At 42.0% G+C, this 23,026-nt stretch overlaps 1 protein-coding gene across 1 annotated transcript in view; it reads left to right on the top strand.

Moving 5' to 3' along the window:
* The window catches only part of SEL1L3 (SEL1L family member 3), a 109,931-nt gene extending 91,902 nt beyond the window's left edge, over nt 1-18,029 (top strand). The window contains exons 18-24 of the mRNA XM_052642011.1: nt 1,926-2,016; nt 2,146-2,230; nt 3,334-3,443; nt 7,642-7,769; nt 8,601-8,703; nt 8,787-8,859; nt 17,025-18,029. Of these exons, the coding sequence (XP_052497971.1) occupies nt 1,926-2,016; nt 2,146-2,230; nt 3,334-3,443; nt 7,642-7,769; nt 8,601-8,703; nt 8,787-8,859; nt 17,025-17,164 (730 nt within the window). The 3' untranslated portion in view covers nt 17,165-18,029. The remainder of the gene's footprint in view (nt 1-1,925; nt 2,017-2,145; nt 2,231-3,333; nt 3,444-7,641; nt 7,770-8,600; nt 8,704-8,786; nt 8,860-17,024) is intronic.
* The last annotated feature ends 4,997 nt before the right edge of the window (nt 18,030-23,026 follow it).

Genomic DNA, 23,026 nt, shown 5'->3' with positions numbered 1-23,026 from the left:
TTGGTCAGCTGCCTTGGGTATCTTGGAGGCCAGGAATCAGCACACTCAGCAGCCATGACCTGGGATGTCTGATTGAAGGTCTGCCTGTCCTGATTTGACCCCCAATCATCTCTCTCTGTCCCCACTGGAAGGCCTGCCAGGAGCTGCTTTAGCCACGTAGAAAAGGTGATCTTCTGGGAGTTTCTTGGGGGTCCAGCGATTAACACTTTGCACTTCCTCTGCAGGAGGCACAGGTTGGATCCCAGGTTGGGGAACTAAGATCCTGCATGCCATGAGGTCTGGCCAACAAAAGAAAAGAAAAGAAAAGATGACTGCCTCCAGCCCCCCGCCCTGCCCAGTTCTTAGATGTAGCTAAAATTAATGAAGAGTTCTTAATGTCAGCCACTGAAAATGAAAAATAAGCTTTAGAAACAACCATTTATAGTAAAATTTTAACTTATGACATGGGTAACACAAAAGAAAATGGAGGAAATCAGATAAGTAAAAAACAAACAAAAAAAATTCACTTGCCCTCTCAGCGCCTAGGGATAAGTACTGTTAGCATTTTGGTAGATCATTTTAAGTCGTTGTTTTTTCTCTGCATATATGCATCTGCATATGTATGTCCGTGTGTGTATTCAGTTTCATATTTGTTTTGCAAAAATGAGATTGCACTGTTTTTTATCCTGCTTTTCTCACCCAATGGAAGATTTGGCATAGACACCTTTCTACGACTTTGAATGCTCTTCTTCAACATCACTTTAATGATCTCCTCTGAAAGTGGCTGCACCATGGGTTAACTGAACTTGTCACTGGTTTTCAGATATTTGTGGGGTTTTTGATGTTGTCATTGTTGATATACACAGATCTGACATGAGCTCTGTTGTCACGGAGTCTTTGCATGTTTCTGATTGTTTTTTTTTTAAATTTACTATTTTTTAAATTTTTTAAAATTAATTTAATTTTTATTGAAGCACAATTGCTTTACAGAATTTTGTTGTTTTCTGTAAAACCTCAACATGAATCAGCAATAGGTATACATATATCCCCTCCCTTTTGAAACTCCCTCCCATCTCCCTCCCCATCCCACCCCTCTAGGTTGATACAGAGCCCCTGTTTGAGTTTGCTGAGCCATACAGCAAATTCCCGTTGGCTGTCTATTTTACATATGGTTCTTGGAATAAACCTTCATGAGGCAGAACTGTTGGGCCAGGTGGTATGTACATTTGTAAGGCTCTCACATTTAACAATTGCATCAATTGCTAGTGCTTCCCACTAGCAGTGGTTAGAGAAATATGTCCATTTTCCCCAAGCCCTTGCCATTATCCAGATTATGAATCGGATGCCAATCTTTCAATAGATGACAGGTGGTCTCATTGTTTTACAATTATTCAACTACCAGTAGTCTTGAATACTTTTTTTTTTTAATGTGTTTTTGACCATTGGTATCAAGCCCCTTGTAAACTGCCTCTCTTTTGCCAAACTTCTAATGTACCACAAAAGCTCAGCTTTAATTAAGCTTGTTCACAGTCCTAAGCCTCATAAAGCCCTTCACAAAACAGGACTCAAAAGCACAGAGCTTTTTCTTAATACCACTTATCTCCTCTAAGCAAGGGTGGAGGGTGGAGGATGGAAGGATTTCAAGGGCCCAAAGCCGATAGGCAGCTCCGCAGGCAGCACTCCACGTGTCATTCGGCCAGTAGAGGTCGCTGTTGTATCAACCAGCTCCCCAACCTTATCTGTGAGTTCAGCCTTTTAAGATAGAAAATAAATCAGTGCAAGCAGTATTTTTAACAAGAGCATTTATTAAAAAAAAAAAAAACTCATGATTTTGTGCTTTTAAAAAAGCTGCTTATTTTGTGCCCTCTTATGTGCGAATATAAAGCTCTTTGTGAATATTAGTAAGAGCCACTATATGAAATTTATTATTAATCATCTATTTTTAGGCACGAAGCTTTGCTGTATTATGTTTTAGCAGCAGAAACTGGAATTGAAGTGTCACAGACAAACTTAGCACACATCTGTGAGGAGAGGCCAGTAAGTAAATGTATTCTCAGACTAGAAGCTCTAAGGTTAAGGATAATGAATTGGGTTTTATGGAGGCGAAATCAGTCACTTGGCCAAAATATTAATGAGGTAACTTTTTCTCCCCCTTCATTCCCTTAGGACCTGGCCAAGAGATACTTGGGTGTTAATTGTGTTTGGAGATACTATAATTTCTCTGTTTTTCAAATCGATGCTCCTTCATTCGGTACGTATAGAGAAACGGGTGCTGAATTGAAGCTTTGGAGGCTTTTAATCTTTGGCAACAGGGACATCTAACAGCTTTGTGTGAAGTGTGGTATTTCTAAACAATTAAGAAAGAGAGTGAGAAATCTCGGCTATTAAGGTCTTCCTAAACTCTGCTCTCAGTCTCAAGCAGTGCATGTCTCTTCATCCGTCGTCTGCTGAATGCTTAGAGCCACCGTTTTCTAAGGAATCAGCGAGAATTGTAACAGAAAGCTATTCTGGAGAGTCCCTGGGCCAGCCTGTTACCCTTTTGCCCTCAGATGGATTCCCTGTCTACCTGGTTCTGCTCTGTGTGATAGGAGGCTGACCCTCAGGAACTATAGTTCCCAGACCCGTTTGGATTTAATTAGTTTCAGCCAATGCGAGGCACAGGCAGGAAATTCAGGGTAGGAGGAGATGAGAAGCCCAAATATTTCTCCGCTTCTCTGTCTGCTTTGGGCTGTATCTCTGCCAATGGCTGCATTTCCATGGTCCCAGCTCCTGCCTGGCAGTCCATCCTCTGTGGTCTCAGCTGGCCCCGAGTTCTGGGAAGGTTGTAGCTTCCTGCATTGCTAATCTCTAGGTTGCCTACTCTTTCCCATTTGCCCTTTCAGCTCTTCCAACACTCGTAGCCAGTAGCAAAATCCCAGTTTTGAATGGTCCAACATGGATTCTTTTTCTGATTGGACATTGAGAGATACATACATTCTTAAAATTTTTCCTTAGAGAAAAAACAAAACATATGGCTTAAACAGAGTAAAGACATGCTCATCAATCACAAAACCCAGGCAGCAAAACCTTGATACTCCAAACATCCTTGGCTGATTGGACTGTGAGGTTGCAGACTGATTTTCACTGGGTAGTCTCCATGTAGGAGAGCTACCCAGCCAAGCAAGAAAATGTGTCCAGAAATGGAGAAATGCAAAAAACCATTTTCCCTCTCCTAACAGCAAGGAAACCTAAAGATGTATCTGTATTCAGATTCTGGTGGGAAAAATTTGAAATAATGCAAAAGAGCCATTCTTCTAAAATATCGATCTGAAATCAAACCACTCGACAAATGGACCTGTAATTCTTGTCCTGCAGCATATTTGAAAATGGGAGACCTTTACTACTATGGCCACCAAAACCAGTCACAAGACCTTGAGTTGTCTGTGCAGATGTACGCCCAAGCAGCGCTGGATGGAGACTCACAGGTAAATAGCGACAGAAATGAGCTCCTGGTGGTGCTCATTCCTGAGGTTGCAAATCCACTTCTCATTCATTTTCATGAGCCCCTCACAACCTCTCTGAGGCCACTAATCAGCATGGCAAACCTTTATCAAGCACTTACTATGTTTCCCACGCCATTCTCATAACAATCTTGTGGGAATGGGGGTCAGTGAACCTATTTTATAGTAAAGAATGCCAAGATTGTGACAAGGTGATAAGATGCTCAAGGCTAAACAACCAGGTAATAGATGAAGCAGTTAGAGCCTAAACCCAGGTCTCCTGACTCCAAACCCAGGAGTCTTTCTATCAGATTCCATCAAACTAACTCCCCAGGTAGAAACTCAAGCAACTGCAAGTGGTCAAAATGGGAAGGAGTTTACTTGTATAGCTGAGTAGTGCTTTAGTGATAGGACTTTATTCTCAGTGAGGGGACTTCTTATTTTGGAATATTTCTAAGAGTTATAGAAAGGTCACATAACCGTAATACCAGTATCAAACTAAGAAATTAGTGTTGACTCAGTACCAGTAAGTATACGGCAGAAGTTATTTGGATCTCACTACTTTTTCTACTGATGTTACTTTTGCATTCCAAGATCCCACACTGCATTTAGTTGTCATATTTCTCTAGAGTTCTTCCAACTGGGACCATTCCTATCTTTGTTTGTCTCTCATCACCTTGGTACATTTGAAGGTTGCTGGTCAGATATTTTGTAGAATGCCCCTTGATTTGTGTCTGTCTCTTGTCTCATGAATGTAGAGTTTATGCACTGGGGCAAAGATAGCCCAGAAGTGATGTGTCCTCAGTGTATCATATGAGGCATGCATGACGTCTTATTACTGGGGAAGTCGATCTCGTTCACTCAATGAAGGCGGTTTCTGCTGGGCTTCTTCCCTGTAATGTTAATATTTTTTTCTCTTTCTAATTTATAGATATTTGGGGAAGGTACTTTGCGACTACACAAATATTCTATTTCTCCTCAAACTTCCGCCCACTGATTTTAGTATCCTTCAGTAAATCTTGCCTGCAACAATGTTCAGGCAACCAACTGTGGTGTGCTAATGATAATTTTCTGTTTCTCTCGTTCCTTCTATATTTGCTAATCAGAATGCTCCTGTAAGGACCTAAGGCCATTTCATGATGGAAGTTAGAATAGCTGTTACTGTCTTATGCCACAGATTTCCGGTGTTGTGATTTGTGATCTGATCACAGAGCAAAAGTTGGAAACCTTCCTGTCTCAGTCTCTTTTTCTGGACCATGCCACTCAGCTTTTGAGATCTTAGTTTCTAAGTTCCCTGACCAAGGACTGAATCTGGGCCCTTGGCAGTAACGGCACAGAGCCCCAGCTACTGGACTGCCAGAGAATCCCCATCTCCGTCTTTTTTTTTTTTTATTTAAAGGAGGTGCTATGTTCCTTTTACCCATATCTCTGTCACTTCACAGTTATTTGAACATAGAAAGTCACTCAAGTACTGAGTCTTGATTTTCTCATTTGTGAACTGGGGATAATAATAGCATCCAAATCATAGGTTGCAAAGATAAATGAGATGCTAGATGTAACGTGCCGAGCCCGTCTCTGAGTACGCTCAGTGGACATGATCTAGCCTATATTATTATTATTTCTTCTGGAATAAAATAAATTTTGCTGCTAAAAGGATTTGCTCGAGAGCCAAACTCCCCTAAATGACATCTGTTTTTACTCAAAAGCAGGCCTGGACCTAATTTTTTTTTTTTTTCCAATTCTGAGTTTTTATTTTTCAAAAGATAATGTTATAAAAACATTAAAGAATAATTTTTAAAGAGAATAATATTGAAGAATGCACCCACAATTCCATGTCAGGGGGCTTTATTCCTTTGGTCTTTTTTTTTCTATCAATTCCTTCAGTTTTCATGCCTTTCTGAGTCCTGGCCACAGGCCAGTGGGTCTCTGTAATGGTAACTAGAGCACATGGGCCACTTGAAAAATCTGCTCCTTCTCACATATTTCAGGAATATGTGCATCCTATTGCCTAATCTCTGTAATTATTACTCTTAATAATTACTACTCTTACTGCCCCATATTCTGTTAAGCTGATAGAATGTAATTTATTAAGTTTTATCTTTTCATGGACACTTATTATATCTTGTTCACTAATTTATTGATTGATTTGACAGATGTTTATGTAGTCCTGCCGTGTCTTAGACACTGCTTAGTGGTGGGGGCACAACATTAAAAAATAGACAATATTTTTGTCTACTAAGGAAGATGTGAAGGTCATTTCCTATTGTGTTGCAATTATAGTAAGTACTACAGTGAATGTGTTCGTATTTCTACCTTTTACCTCCATTTGATTAATTTCTTTATAATCTGAGAAATGGTATTACTAAGTCAAACAGTCTAAATTGTTTTATGGCTCATAATGATAGTATATTGCCGATTTGCTTTCTGAAGTTGTTTCCCAATCAATATATCACCAAGCAGTACTTAAGTATAAGAGGATAACGGAAATCACATCAGCGCTGGATATTTTCATGGGTTAATTTTGCTAATTGAATAATACAAGTTGATCCTTATTGTTTTAAATTGTCTGTATTTGACCACTGCTGGGGAGGGACACTTTTACATATACTTATATATGATAATTTATTTACTCTTCATATTTTCTTATGTGAATTCTCTGTTCTTACTCTGTCTGCTTATCTATTGGAGTTGTGGTATTTTTCAATTTAAATTATAATTAGTTCTTTATACATTTGGCCAATAGATAATGAATTTTAAGCTATTACATTGCATATAAATATTTCCCTAGTCCATTTTCTCATTTATTTTACCCATGTTGTTTTTCCATTGTTCAAAGACTTTAAAATTTTATAAAGTCATTTTATTCTTTTCTTCTAATACCTCATTTTAAGAGGACCTTTCTTTCAAAAAGTGAAGAAATAGTCTGTTTTCTGCTTGTGTGTGTTTGTAAAGTTTAAAGATGCCTTATACCTATAACTATCAAGAAATTATTTGTCAGCACAGTGGAGCTTCAGATTTGGGACTGTGAGTCCTGTCCGCTTGCATTTGGATCCCCTTCCCAGCTGTGTGACATAGGGCAAATTCCTTAACCTCTCTGTGCCTCAGCTTCCTAGTAACAGTAATATACAGGGTAATAGCGCCTATCTTGATTTTTTGTTATGAGAATTGAGTTAATATACATAAAACAGAACCAAGCCTCCTATACAACAGCACTCAGAAAATTCTGGCTCTGTTATTTTTATCATGATCATCACTTAGCACGCTTGTGAGACTCCTGCTGTTTACAAACCAAGGGTTGGTGATTTTTATTTAGAATCAACTAAATGAAAGAGAAGGGAGGATATAAGTCATTAAAGTATGACTTAATTCTTTGAAGGGCGACAACTCTTTGGAATCTGTAAAGCCCTAATGATAGGTAATGCATCATTGTTTATTTCTTGGGCTGGCCACATGCTCAGCTCCTGCTGGATGGTGTGTCTCCTCCAGGTACTGTAATAGCTGTCATTCTTTATGAAGCATCTCAACCATCAGGCTCTGAACTGTGCGATTTTATTGCACCTGCACAGTGTAATATGGTAGTCCCTACCTCTGTGGGTCAAGAAGAAGATGTTTAATAAGGGAGAGGTAGGGAAGCATGCCAGAGTAGAGGATTTGTGCCAAGAGGAATCAGAAGAGGAGATTTTCCTCACTAGCCTAGGAAAGATGAGTCAAACACTCATACATGACTCTGTGCATCAGAGACTCTCTCCACTTGGAACATCGGCCGTGAGCAGCGCCCACAGCCACAGCTTGCTCCATTTCTGACATGCCGATGGTGACCCAGGGTAGTAATGTAATGATGCACATTGCCTTTGACTGGATGTTCTGGTTTTGTTGATAACTCAAAGGCATGTTTTCCAGAAAGTTCGGCCTTGAGAGAGTGAGCAGGAGGACAGATTGCCCCGGTTGACTGGCTTCTGAGCAGATGGGACACTGCAGCCTCTGAAAGCCTCCTGGTTCTCCTGCAAATAAGTTTCTCAGATGCATATATTTAGGGAAACAATTTATCAATGAAGATGACAAAGCCATCTGGCTCTAAAGACTGAGGAAAAATCCAGAGGTTGTAAAAGTTTATATTCTGAGGAGTGTACGTCTAAGTTTTATTATAAGGAAAGAATGAGTTTGGTTTCTGGCTTGTTTTCAGGGATTTTTTAACCTGGCACTGCTAATAGAGGAAGGTGCTATAATCCCACATCATATTCTGGATTTCTTGGAAATTGACCCAACAATCCATTCTAATAACATCTCCATCCTCCGGGAACTGTACGAAAGGTGAGTTCAGAGCCTCTTCAGTACTGTGACCGCTGGAGGAATCCAAGTGGGTAGTGTTTGCTTTTTGGCTAAAGTTATCCTTATTCTTATTTTCTAAAGTATTAGTGTTAGTTGCTCAGTTGTGTCCAACTCTTTGCAACCCTATGGGCTGTAGCCCACCAGACTCCTCTGTCCATGGAATTCTCCAGACAAGAATGCTGGAGTGGGTAGCCATTCCCTTCTCCAGAGGATCTTCCTGACCCAGGAATCAAACCCTAGTCTCCTGCATTGCAGGCAGATTCTTTATTGCCTGAGCCAAGAGGGACAAGCCCCTTATTTTCTAATGTCAGTGGTTATAGAGGGCCCAGGATTTGCTTCAATTAGAGAACACACAGCTGGACCCAAACTTAATTCCCCTTTCTAGTATCTGAGGACTGAGATACAGAATGTGCTTGATCTGAAGTTAAAATGCTGACCCAGGTTTTCCATGAGAGTGGAAAAAATAGTGTCCAATTAGATGATGCTCTTCTGCAGATAGAGAGGTATCTCTGTGTCTGGACTTTGGACACTCAGACCAAAGTGTTGCTTGGCAGTCTACATGCTGCAAGGTCTTCCTTGAAATGTCTTTTTATAAATGATAAGACTGATCTTTTCTGAGACTGTTGCCTGGGTGTCTAGTATTTCCAGGTAGGCTCAGACTCCTCAGAACTGCTTTCTTTCTTTTTCCCCCTCATCTTACGTGTGCTCATTTGACCCAAAACAGAAGGACATGGGTTTGAGGATCTGCAAATATTGGCAATGCTACCAACGTCTTCCAACACTGTCAGGATGCCCTGTGCTGTTTGTCTGCAGGTGCTGGAGCCATAGCAATGAGGAGTCCTTCAGCCCCTGCTCCCTGGCCTGGCTTTACCTTAACCTCCGGCTGATCTGGGGCGCTGTCCTGCACTCTGCACTGGTAAGGAACCGTCTCCCCCCAGCCCTGCCCTCGTGGTCCCTGCCTTCTATCAATCATCTGACATCTGCTTCGGATGTTTGCAGATCTACTTCCTGGGAACCTTCCTGCTGTCCGTATTGATCGCCTGGACTGTGCAATATTTCCAGTCTGTCTCAGGTAAAGATTTACAAAAAGCTGGGCCCATATATAAAAAAGTAGTGATTCTTTTTCCCTACGAGAAAAATGACACCTTCCCCCCTTGGCCATGCTGTTGCCTTTTGTTAGGAGGGTCATTCAGGAAGTGATGGTTACCCCTAGGGCTATATGGTAATCTCTGGCTGATGCAAGTCTCCAAGCACTGTTGTAGTTTTCAAAATAAGCAAGGATTTAAAAAACAAAAAAATAAGGTGCTTAAGAAATTGAACAAAAATGTCTACTGCCATTGCAAATATACCTGCTATCAAAGAAACTATGGATTTCCCAGGTGGCACAGTGGTAAAGAATCCACCCACCAACGCAGGAGATGTGGGTTCAGTCCCTGAGTCAGGAAGATCTCCTGGAGGAGGAAATGGCACCCCACTCCAGTATTCTTGCTTGGAATATTCCGGGGGCAGAGGAGCCTGGTGGGCTATAATCCCGGGAGTCACAGCGTCAGACAAGACTGAGCAACTGAGTGCACGTGCACACACATCGAAACTATCCTTTGTGTGTCTTAAAACCCAGTTCCAAGGCTCCCTCTGGCACAGAGTCCTCCTGTGCATCTCAGTCAAGCATGCGGGATGATAAAGAAGCTCTTGTGATGAATAACATACCCAGCCACTTAGATTCAGAGGGAGGGGCCGAGAGGGTAATGGAGCCAGCGTTTTGTCTAGTGCGGCTTCCACTAGTCAGTAGTTCTTTTCTGAACTAGGGTGGGGCAGTCCTTCTAGCTGGGTTTAGAGTCCAGGCTTATCGCCTCATTAGCTGTGTGACTTATGGACAGTTATTCACCTTCCCGATCCTCTAATTTCTCATCAATAAAATAAAGTTATAGCAGTAGCTACTTCTCAGGGCTGTTAGGAGGGCTCAGTGAAAAAAATACTCATGGCACTAAAACGACAACTATAGTTCAATGTTAGATGTTATGTTTGAAAGTGAAAGTGAAGTCGCTCAGTCGTGTCCAACTCTTTGCAACCCGTGGACTCTAGCCCACCAAGCTCCTCTGTCCATGGGATTCTCCAGGCAAGAATACTGGAGTGGGTTGCCATTTCCTTCTCCAAGATGTTATGTTTATTTGAGATATAAAACCCTCTTGGTAAAGTTCGCTGTTGTGTCTGTCTTTCCTATGAACCATAGGCTGAGTCAGAGGAAGGCCTTGGTCTCATCATTTATGATCTCACACTTAGTAGGTGCTCAAATTTGCAAACCCTCTCAGTGGAGAATTCCAATTCCCCACCACCTGGGAAGCTACACCAGGACCGAATTATGCACGAAGACCAACAGGGACATTTACAGATGGATACATTAGGACTGGACATGGCGTTTGAGCATCGGCACAGCCGTTGTTTGTGTAGCAAATAATAAAAAGCAAAAGGAGTGCATTTCAGCACATATTCGATGGTGAGATGGGAAGTCACTCTTCTGAGAGGCTAATACAGAGTCATTTTCCCTGATTACCTGAGGAGGTTAATAAGGAACCATCAAAAACCCGTCCAGGTTTGATGCCCTGTAGCATGCTGGCTGATAAATTTTCCTTATGCAAATTCTGTCCCGTCCCTAAATTTGTTGCCAGGTAGAGCACATTTATTTTGCATCTTGTCAGTGTTTTCCATTTCAAATTATCTTTGTCATTTTTACTCTGTAGAAATATTGTTATGATTATTACAAATGCAATTCCGTTAGAGGAGCTGAAAATTGTCTTTATGATTTTATGCCAGCTGGTCGCCATGAAAATTCATGGGCTGGTAGAATGGCTTTTATCAGAAGTTGTCTTTTTTTTCCTTTCTCCATAGCGTCATTATCAGTCCCTCCACATTCCACTCCCTGTCCCTCCTGCCTTTTGATATGTTTTCCCCTTCTTATGTATCCTTTGCTCTTTCATTCTCTTTTTTTCTTCACTTTTTTCAAACTCTTTCACTTGCTCCTTTATATATACATACCTCTTTCCTTTGGTGAGCACTGGAGAAGTCTGAATAAATTTAATTCTATGCCCTTCATTTTACAGATGGTAAAATGGGGGCTACAGGAATGATGTGGTTTGCCCAAAATCACAAAATAAAATCCAAGAAAGGATGTAGGATGAGCTTTTTCACACTCACAACACTTTACAGCAGGGGCTACCATCTGCCTCTGACCCATTGTCATCTTACATAAGACGTATTTTTTAACACATTTTCTGGTACCCTGAAATGAAGGGCAAGTAACCTGCCTATATACTTATTTTTTAAAAAATACTCTACACAGCAATATAAAGAAGAAATAAAAAAGAAAGCAATTATAATAAAATAACACGTATTTCAACATGTATGTCCTAGTCCCGTGCTTCTTAATTCCAATGTGCATAGAGATCAGGCATGGATCTGGTTAAATATAGATTCTAGGTCAGTCAGTCTGGAGGTGGCCTCTGAGATCCTGCATTTCGCATAGGGTTTCAGGTTGCATCCACAGAGCTATTCTATGGATCATACTTGGAGTCACAAGGGCCTAGAAGTAAAAAAAAAAAAACCTCTAGGTATTTCCAAAACATGCCCCCACAGGGGTACCTACCAGCTCTGTTAGGACTAACCTTGAATTAAAATATGTAGTAAATTATTTCCATATTTTTAAAGTCTTCAACATAAGTGCAGATTTGTCCCTAGTTTTGAAATAAGAGGGTACTCCATCAGTGATTGGGCGATGGGGCAAGGGGGGATTGGAGCACAGAGAAGAAGAGAAGCCCTGCAGAGGGGTCCTGAGAGGGCAAAGTTTCTGCCCCAGGCACCTCCTGGATGAGCCAAGGTCCATGAGCCGCCCCACGAATGGGATGGGTGTAGTAGGCGCAGGCGGTAGCCCTGACCATGGTGCAGCTGGTGCAGGAATGCAGCCTGGACGCTGACTCCCAGAGTCCAGAGGGACGGGATTTGTTGCGCTCAGAGCCCCCCTGAAGGTGGGTGGGAGGATTGTGCCATAAGTTAGGGATCTTTGTCATTTTGTGATTTGCATGTTTTACTGCCAGTTGTTTTTAAAAACTAATGATTTATGGCCACACCTTTAAATTGAACTGTCCATCCATTTTGCGTTCAGCTCCAGCTACCTTCATTTTCCTGAGTTTATTCGCTTTGTGATATATAGTCAGCATTTCACTGTGTTTGCCACATTAAAATGTCCTGCATTCAGAAGGCTAGCGGTGCGGCACAGTAGCTGACAGCACAGGCTGCTGAGATTCCGGCCTGTTGCTAGTTGTGTGACCCTTGGCAAGGGAGGGAGCCTTTCTGTTCCTCGGTTTCCCATTCTCTAAAACAGCAGAAGACCATCTTATTTACAAAGCAGAAAAAGAGACACAGACATAGAGAACAAACATACTGATACCAAGGGGGGACGGGGTCGGGGGGAGAATGGGATGTACTGGGAGATCGGGACTGACGTATACGCTATTGGTACTAAGGATGAAAAAGATAACCAATGAGAACCTACTGTATAGCTCAGGGGACTCTACTCAGTGCTCTGTGGGGACCTAAATGAGAAGAAAATCCAAAAAAGAGGGGATATATGTATTTATATAGCTGATTCACTTTGCTGTACCATAGAAACTAACACAACATTGTAACGCAACTATACTCCAAAAAAATTTTTTTTAAAGAAAAGAAACAAAAATAAATAAAACAGCAAAAATAGTAGTACACCTACCTCGTATTGTAGTTGAGAAAGCCAAATGAAAGAACATAGGGTTCTTTAGGACTCAAGAAATGTTAGCTGGTAGCTTCCTAAGGAGTAATGGTCTCTGGGACATTTTCCTTTCAATTAAAGCATGCTGACACCAGGTAATTCCTACACTTAAAGAGCATGTTTACCTCAGTCAGTATCACAATACTTCCAGAATCTAGCATGCTTTTCTTTGCTGTTAGGCTCTTTCTAAGACATAAAACTCGTTTTCAAAAACCAGCTGAACAAAGATACCGATTAGTCTAGCAAGCATACCAGAATAAGTCCACAAAAAATATTGTGTACACACAATAGATCTTTTTTTCCTTTGAGGGAAATTGTTTTTGATTCCTAGCTTACATTCCCCCAGTTGGCTCAATCTTTCTGGAAGCTGATGCCTCCCAGGGACGTGCTAAGGTCCATGGGTCTTGGGTGGCACTAACCACTCAGATGATCACCAGTCTGATAGCAGAATACACAGTGATCCGGGCCTATAGCATCCTTCCGGGTCCTTCAGCTTTGCAGCTTCTGAGTCATCAATGAGTCCCAAAGCTGATCACCATTAGCCTTTCTTCCCCCAACTCTTCCTTTCTCAGATTGCTGCATGGCAAGATGAGAATTCCACTGAGCTATACCCTCAGCCAGGCTCAGCCTCTTTCTCACACTCCAAAAACCTCCTTTCCCCACCTCATTGCATCTCTAAAGTACTTTTCCTCTTCCCTCCCTGTCACAGATGCCAAGCATAATTGCCTTAATAGACTCGGGCTTTGGGGGGAAAAAAATCCCAAAGTGTGTCTGGGAGCATCTCAATTTCTCTTGTCACAAATCTCCCCTAAGACCAAAAAAAAGTGTGGAGCCTGGCTGCCTAGTAGAAAGTAAAAGGGAGAATAGAGGGAGACAATGCAATGACCAGTTCAGAGAAAGTCCTGCCTGCCTCAGATTCGTGTAAACTTTATGTCTAAACATAACACACAGGAGAGAGCAAGATCTGTAGAACTACTGGCTCCGGGCATGACACAGGGTCACCTTTGCAACCAATGTCAGCCAATTCAAAACATCCATAATTTAAGCCAACTCATCTTAATTTAGGGGTCTTTTAAAAAGAATAAGATGATACGAACAAGATTAATTAAACCTTTTCCTACTCTTTCCCTGTCCTCTACATTTCCAGTTAATGAGGTTTCTTCTAAAATTACAGTAAAATGTCACAAAGTGGTGCTCATGAAAAAAGCAGTAGCTTTAAAGTCAGAGTGATTTAATGGTGCGATTTTACTTTTCTCCTATCTCATTACCCTTGGTGCCCTACTGGTATCTTTACTCATGAGAAATGTTTAAATGACATGGATTTTCTACATGGGCTGGGCCCTGCTGGAGCCAGAGGCTCAAATGAGGTAGATTTAATCTTCAGATTTTCAGAGTTTCCCTCCCTCACCTCCTTACCCGCACCTACCTCCCCTGTCTTTGTAAATATTCAATTATCTCCCAATTCACCCAATATATTCTCTACTATTCTTCTTTTCTTTGTGCTCACATCTGGTGAGCTAGCAAGCAGATATTTTTCCTACAATGGTCCATGACAGAGGTTGGCGAACTTTTTCTGAAAAGGGCCAGATAATAAACATTTGGGCCTTTGAGGGCCATCTCTGTCACAGCTATTCAACTTTCATTACAGTTCGAAAGTATTCATTGACGATACTGGAAAACAAATGATGAGGCTGGTCTTCAATAAAATGCTACTGTGGACGTGATGATTTAAATCTCATATACTTCTCACATATCACAAAATAGTACTCTTGATTTTTATTCAACCATTTCTAAATGCAAAAACCATTCTTGGATTGCAAACTATACAAAAACAGGCAGCAAGTCACATTAGGTCCATGGACTGCAGTCTGCCAACCCAGGGCCAACTCTTGATTTTTCTCACTAATGAACAGGAAATGGTCCCCCGAGCAGCAAATAATCCAAAAATCACTCCTATTTGGCTCTGGAATGCACTCTGCAATTTTTTAAGCAGCATGCTGGTTTTCCTGGTTACCTTGATTCTAGTCCGGTAATCAAATTAGAATGGATTCCAGGTGAGTGGAGACAAAGAGGCCATTCTAAAATTGTGACCCACTATGGGGGACAGGGCTTGTCCAATGATTGCAAACTCCTGATGAAAATGGAAGAGTTCTCACATGGATAATAGCAAATTTACTGCTGAAACACTGAGCATTTTTATTACGTTCTAACAAGATTTCAGTGGTGGCAATGCTAATTATGCATTCTTTCTACATTTACACATTGGCACTTTTTTGTTTTAATCAGAAAACTGATTGCTGATTTATCTTGTTACCATGGTGATTTAAACATTTCCCTGAGCTTGAAATGGAAAAATAGGTGACTTAGTACTTCATTAACTTCCTCGGAGAATCATCAGAAGGATAAATCTTTGGGCCTGAGAAGGTTTTGGACACCATGTGATCCAAGCCCCTCAACTTACAGATGAGGAAACCGAGGCCTATGCAATTCAAGCATCATCTTAGGACTGAATGTCTGCCATTCAGTATCTACCCCAAAGTTGCCTACTAGTGATTGATAAATGTGATTTGCCTAGAACAGGTCTCCTGACTCCAACAAATGGTCTTTCTACCGAGTCACTGGGTCTCATAGTCCCTGCCATGCATGGTTAGGTCACCTGCCAGAGTGAGTGTCATCATTACATAACACCTGGGCACCACCCCCCACCCCACACCACCATCACCACTGTGTTCTTTCAGAACAATCTCTGGATTCACAAAGTCTTCTGTAGATACTGGAGGGGGCTCCTTGAGGAATTCCTTTACATATTCAAAAAGGTCAGAGGCTTTGGAGCCCATTCCTGATTTATCTTGGAATAGCCTCTCAGAGGTGGAAATCTTGAAGAGTTTATCTAGAAGTCAGATGATCAACATCTGGTGGCATCTTCTGCAAGTTGGTACATTTCAAGATGGACATTTGGGAACCTTTAAAAAACTGACTCAAGGACTGCAGAACTCAAGAGCACTGCTTAAAGGCAAACTAGCAATTGTTCCCACAAAGCATGGCCACTGTACTAGCCATATGTCATGCTACCCCCATTTGACAGAGAAACTGCAGCTCAGAGAGGTTAAGTAACTTGCCCAAGATCGCTCAGCAACTGGGAACTGGCAGGACCATGTGACTTCTCGGTTTTCTGGCTTCAAATTTTAGCTATTTTCATAAGCTCCTGGGGTCTAAAAGTGAGCCATAAGCATCCCAGAAACAAATGCTTTCATCAGTCCTGCCAGCCAGGCCCCAGAAATTGATAAATCAACACATTACCATGGTTAGCCAGGTCACTAGTAGTAATAGCTAACATCTAATGAGTATGTAGACAAACCAAACACTGTTTTAAAAACGGAATATACATTAATTCATTTAATCCTTATGACAATAAGGTATAGATATTCTTATTTTGCCCATTTTTTAAGAGGCAGAAAGAGAGTGGGTAACTTGTCCAAGGTTACATCACCGATTAAAGGCAGGGCAGCCAGGTCCCAGAGCCCAGTTTTATGGATGGGCCAGGGTATATCTCAGTCTCAGTGCCTAATGCAGGTGTGTCACCCTTAGCACTTGTGATATTTGGAGCTGAATCACTCCTTGTTGATGGGAGCAGGGGAGGCTGGCATAGGCATTTTATGATGCTTAGCAGCATCCCTGGCTTCTACCTACTAAATGCAAGTAGCACCTCATCCTCCAGTTGTGACAACCAAGAATGTCTACTGACGTTGCCAACTGTCTCCTGGAAATCAAAATTACCCCCACTTGAAAACTATTGACATAAAGTATAAAACTTTATAAGCCTCCCTAATCTTTATGGTTGTCCAAGCTTCTTACTAAAGGTAGAATGATAAATAATTAAGCCTGGTAATTATGTTTCCAAAGCTTATATACATGGACTTAAATGAGTCAATTTAAATCAAATTTGGTATATCATCCAAATGGAATCAGAATATGAATGAAACCAACACTCTTTTCTGATTGATTGTTATAATCCATAGCTTGCATTGCATCAACACCAAGTGGGAAAAAAAAGAGAGAGAGAGAGAGAGAGATCTGACCGTAGAAAACATAGACCAAGAGTTGTCTCTCCCTTCCGTCCTTCCTTCCGTCCCTCCACCTTCTTCCCTTTCTTTTCCTCTTTTTCTTTCTTTCTTAATATTTACCTGGAATTTGCAGCATAATTTTAAGACTTAGACTCCCAGAGATCTTTGTATATATATTCCAATTGCCATTTTATAGGAGGAAACACCAAAGTCCAAAGAACCTAGATAATGGGTCCAAAGTTGCTCATCTGTTTATAGTATCAAGGACACTAGATGAGCAGCATCTTTTCTGGCTTGCTAGAGTCCAGGTGTGGTTGTGTGTCCCATATATACTGTTTTGAGGATTCAGCATGTGTTGTGCACGTGTCTCTGCAGCCAGCAGTTCCCACCTGACAGCAGCCCGGGCCTCCGCAAACCCTACGGACCCCCCTGCAAGTCCAGCTGTGACTCCAACGGCAGATGCCTCCGCTCAGGACCAGCCCACTGTCACCAACAGTCCAGAGCCACGTGGGTGAACTGTGCGATCCAGGTCTCTCCAGATGAGAGAGAATCCTTTCAGCAACTGGTATTGGAGAGCTGTGGCTGGGGCATTATACACCTTAAATGTCTTCTCAACTGGATGCAAATTTTGCACTTGGTGTCTTTTTTTTTTTTTTTAAATTAAAGAAATACCCAGAGCAGACAGTGGTTATACCAAAGGTTATCAAACAAATACAAGGAGCATCCTAATCACAGAGATGTGTTGGGAAGGTTAACTGGGTTATTCTGGATGTCCATGCCTAATGATTGTGTGTACAGGGAGTCAGAGTTTGCCTTGTGGTGTATCCAAATCCTTATACACTGAGGTGCATTTTAAGAATCTTAGCCCCTTGTTCATTCCATTTTATTAAAACAACAGAAAATTGTGACTTCTCTACCAGTTGGATAATATTTGGTATGCGTGTTTGCCACTGCCCTGCTCCTCGCAGCCCCACGGACAGATTTCCATTTGACATCTAAGACCAGCATTTCTGAGGCACCTTGAAATGAATAGGTTAAGGCTGGAAACACAAGAAAGGCAATGGCTTTGTAAATGGGTTTACATTTTTCTCCTTGATTTTTCCTAGGGTCGTAATGCTTCCAAATCAGTTAATGACACTGTTGGATGTCATTTACTTTTCAATTGCAATCCATAAAATAACATTTAGAAAATTCTTAGTATTTAAGTGTAGTATTTTCCATGAATTACCCATTAGAATAGACTGGCAGCAGTGGAAAATGCAGGAAACAAGACTTTAGCTCATAGTCTCATTCCCCACCCATTATGCCTGCCTGCATCTGCGTAGGGGTGTGTGTGTGTGTGTGTGTTTCTGAGAGAGAGAGAAGAAGAGAAAGAGCCAACTGCCCACACTGTATGCTGCTAAGGTAGTAAATAAATCAGTAATGCAATATTGTGGGTCCAAACTACTCTTTGCACTACTTTATTTACAGTAGTAAATAAAAATTATTTTTATACCGTTGACTCCTAGGAAGTGGCTGCTTTTTTTACTTTTTTGTAGTTAACTGTTGTCATCGTACAAAGTCCTAAAGCCCATACATTCACCTCAAGGAGGCAAAAAGAAAAAGTCCCCTTATGAGAGGGATTATTGCTGATAACCATTAACGTTTGTGGATAGAGAGGTGGCAGGAGTCTCCTCTCCAGGGAGCCTGAGCTCAGGGGCTGGGCCCTGTGATGTTCACACAGTATCAGCTGTTGTCTCAGGGCTCTGCTGTTGTGAGGCTGGGTTTCTCTCAGTTCTAGGCTAAGTCTGTAGCCCATCCTTTTACTCCTCTGTGTACTGTTTTTGTTTTAGCAAAGACTGTCCTTCCTGCTTGTGAAAACATTAGGCTTTGGAGTCAGACAGCCCTGGATACAAATTCTGGTTCTGCTGCTTACTAGCTCTGTAATCTGGGGTGAGTGATTAACCTCTCTGAGTCCCAGATTATTGTTTTACAAAATATTGGCCATATAACCCACCTCTTTGGCTTTTTATGAGGCTTAAGTGGGATAACAGGGCTTCCCAGGTGGCCTAGTGATAAAGAACCTGCCTGCTACTGCAGAAGACTCACATTCGACCCCTGGGTGGGGAAGATCCCCTGGAGAAGGAAATGCAACCCATTCCAGTATTCTTGCCTGGAGAATCCCATGGACAGAGGAGCCTGGCGGGCTCCAGAACATTAGCGTTGCAAAGAGACAACAGACACAACTGAAGCACCTCAGCACACATGCAATCAAGTAGGGTAACGTGTAAAACTCTCAGGACGGTGCCCTGAACATGATTGGTTGTTATTTATATTAGAAAGAGAAGTTGAGGGGTCAGATCAAGGGCTCTTTGGTCCACCCAGATGCTCTTCATGGCAAACACGCCTGTTCTCCAGCTGCTGGGAACACAGGCCACGGACAGTCCATAGCTGCACTCCTCACTGGGGATTGCCATCAGTGACAGGGATCTGCCCAGGGTAAAATCTTTGCACATGCAGCTCAGGGCCAGTGACTGGTTAATGTCGGGAGGGAGGGTTTCACAATCTCGGCACTCCTGACGTTCGCGGTCAGGGGCTCCTTTGTCGTGGGGCGGTGGAGGAGGGTTGCCTGTCTTGGGCGTTAGGATGTACTTCAGCAGCATCACTGGTTTCTACCCATTAGAAACCAGTAGGGCGTGCAGCCCCCCCCCCCCCCCGCCCCCCGCCAACACACATACCCCTTCATAGGCCAGTTGTTACAGCCAAAAATGTTCTGACAGTGCCAACATGCCTTAGAGGGTAAAAAAATCATCACCCCTCCTTCACCTTGAGAGTGATTGGTGTAGGAAAACAAAGGCTCCTTGCCTCAATTTGGAACAGTCCTTGAAGGGCCACCCCAGCTTGAACACCACTTTGATGGCACCCTCATTCTAGCTCAAATTCTCCCTCTGCCCAATTCTGCCCTCCTTGTTTTCACATTGGATTTCCTGACATCTCCTATAAAGGCTCCTGTAAACCTTTCCACACAACCCTGCACTAAGAATCTGTTTCCAAGAAACACAATTATTTTAGTTTTCTAGCGCTGCCATGTCAAAGTAGCACAGACTGGGTGACTTAAGCAACAGAACTTCTTTTCTTGCTGTAGGGAGACTGGAAACCCAAGATCAAGATGTCAGCAGGGTGGCTTCTTCTGAGGCCTCTCCATGGCATGCAAGTGGCATGTCTTCTAACGGTATCTCTTTATAGTCTTCCTTCTCTGTGTGTCTGTGCCCTAATCTCCTCCTCTTACAAGGACACCAGTCCTATTGAATCAGGGCCCTTCCTAATGACCTCATTTTACCTTAAATATCTCTTTAAAGACCCTATCTCCAAATGTGATCACATTCTGTGGTACTGGAGGTTAAGACTCTAATACGTGAGTTTTAGGAGGACACAATTCAGCCCATAATACCAACCTAAAACACCATGGGGGTTGATTAAGGTCCAGAATATGGACTCTTGGGAGGTGTCCTGATCTGAGACAGTTGCCCAAACTTGCTCATCTCAGCTGATTCTGGAAAGAACAGGAGTGGTTCCAGAGCCAAACCACTTCCATCACGTCAGCTGAAGCCAGTAGAACGAGAGTAAAACTGTCAGTTGCTCAGTTCTGCCAACTCTTTGAGACCCTGTGGACTGTAGCCCACCAGGCTCCTGTCCATGGAATTCTCCAGACAAGAACACTGGAATAGTAGCCATTCCCTTCTCCGGCGGATCTACCCGACCCAGGGATCGAACCTGGGTCTTTTGCACTGGAGGCTGGATTCTTTACCATGTGAGCTACCGGGGAAGCTAGTAGGTCTTCCATCAATTCTTGTTCCAGCTTAGACTCCTGTTCTCTTGAGAGTTCTCAGACAGTATGACGTAGATCCAGCCTCGATCTCCATCTTCTCTCCTTATGTTCTAAACTCAGTTCTCACAAGTCCAATGTCCATGCTGGCTGGAATAGAACCCTGCACAGTGAAGGAAACAGGGCCTGGGTTTGGGGATGGGGGGTGGGGAGAGAAAAAGGAATGGGAGGATGGGGTCCAGAGGTGATACGCAGTTACTTCCCTATCGTCCCCTCTCCTTGGGACATTCTTAGGCCAGAGGGTGAAGTTCAGTAGATTGCCAAACAGATCTAGCACACAGATGTGATTTATTTGGTCCACCGAATACTTTAAAAAATTCAATTATGTTGTTATCGTAAAGATTTTAGGCTTTTCCTAGAAAAATCTACAGATGTGAAAAAAACTGCACTTTCATTGCTATGTGGTAAGAACTGGCTGGAGCTGAGAAGGTCTGCTCTTTTTAGATAGATCTTGCGCTTTCTGGTTTGCCCCCGTCTCCACCATTCCCTGCTGTTTAAACTTAACCTACGTAGGTATTTGAATTTATGATCCATGCTTTGGACTCTCTTCATGTGTAATGACTACTTGACAAGTTTGAGACAGACCTCCAAATTTCTCTACTGCTTAATCACTGCAAAGCCCCTGGGGAACGGGGGAAGTGGCAGTCTTTCTGCGGCCTGATAGAGGGAGAGGCCAAGTTGCGAGTCATATGAAGTCCCAGTAAATTGTCCAAGATGTTGCGGTATAAAATGGCAATTAAAAAAACATAAAACACAGTATTTTTGGGAATTCCCTGGCAGACCAGTGATTAAGATTCCATTCTTTCACTGCTGAGGGTGTGGGTTCAACCCCTGGTCTGAGAACTAGGATCCCACAGTCCTCACAATGAGACCAAAAAATTTTTCTAAAGATTAGCATTTTCCTACACCAACAAATAACTACATGATAAAATATTAAAGAATTATATTTGTTAAAAACAAATATTTAATAAAATAGTAAATATTGTAACTTAAATAGTTCATTTACAATAGTAATACAGTTATAAAAAGGATAAACAAACATGTCTAGTAATTAACAATGAATTCAATAGATCTTTACCAAGAAAAATATTTTAATTTCAAAGTATATAATGGACTTCCCTGGTGGTCCAGTGGTTAAGAGCCTTCCTAACAATGCAGGTTATGACCAACCTAGATAGCATATTCAAAAGCAGAGACATTACTTTGCCGACTAAGGTCCATCTAGTCAAGGCTATGGTTTTTCCAGTAGTTGTGTATGGGTGTGAGTATTGGACTACGAAGAAGGTTGAGCGCCAAAGAATTGATACTTTTGAACTGTAGTGTTGGAGAACTCTTGAGAGTCCCTTGGACTGCAAGGAGATCCTACCAGTCCATTCTGAAGGAGATCAACCCTGGGATGTCTTTGGAAGGAATGATGCTAAAGCTGAAACTCCAGTACTTTGGCCACCTCATGCGAAGAGTTGACTCATTGGAAAAGACTTTGACGCTGGGAGGGATTGGGGGCAGGAGGAGAAGGGGATGACAGAGGATGAGATGGCTGGATGGCATCACTGACTCGATGGACGTGAATCTGAGTGAACTCCGGGAGTTGGTGATGGACAGGGAGGCCTGGCGTGCTGCGATTCATGGGGTCGCAAATAGTTAGACACGACTGAGCGACTGAACTGAACTGAACTGAACAATGCAGGGGACATGGGTTCGATCCCTGGTCTGGGACGATTCCACGTATTTCGGGGCAGCTGGGCCTGTGCCCCACAGCTACCAAGACTGTGCTCTGAAGCTGGAGTCAGGGAGCTGAAACTACTGAAACTCATATATCCTGGAGCCTGTGTCCCGGAACAGGAAGGCCACCGCAATGAGAAGCCCAGGCACCGCAGCCAGAGAGTAGCCCCTGTTCACCAAAACTAGAGAAAGCCAGCATGCAGCAACACAAGCCAAAAATAAATAATGGATAAACATTTTTTAAAAGTGTATAGAGAAGATATAAATAAAGCAATATACCAAGTTCATGGTGGGATAACAACATAAAAATATGCCAATTTCCTCCTAGTAGATATATAAATTCACTGAAATGTTAATCAAAGTCCTGATTTTGTGAGAAACTAGCAAACTGATTTTAAAATTTATATGAAAGAATAAAAATCCATGCATAACTAACTAAAAAAACAAAAGTGAAGTGCATTGACCTACCCAATATTATTATACAACAAAATCATAGCAGCAGAAATAGTAGGGTGATGATGCAGGAACAGACAAATGATTCCAGGTGAAAAAATGGGGATCATAGGAACTGACTGGATTTATATGGAAATTTGATGTGTGATAAAATATTATCACAACTCGGTGGGACTAAGAGTGGAATATTTAAAAAATAGAGTTAGGAAATTGGCCAATCAAATGCAGAAAAATAAGACTGAAATTGTACCTCATGTCCTTTATTTTTAAAATTCAAAATAAATTAAAAATTTAACATAAAAAGTAGAACCACAAGGCTAGTAGGAGAAATTGTAGG

The sequence above is a fragment of the Budorcas taxicolor genome, chromosome 6 (genome assembly GCF_023091745.1).
Source record: "Budorcas taxicolor isolate Tak-1 chromosome 6, Takin1.1, whole genome shotgun sequence".
Classification (NCBI taxonomy): domain Eukaryota; kingdom Metazoa; phylum Chordata; class Mammalia; order Artiodactyla; family Bovidae; genus Budorcas; species Budorcas taxicolor.
Note: the sequence above shows the minus strand (reverse complement) of the source record. Positions and strands in the feature narration are given on the sequence as shown.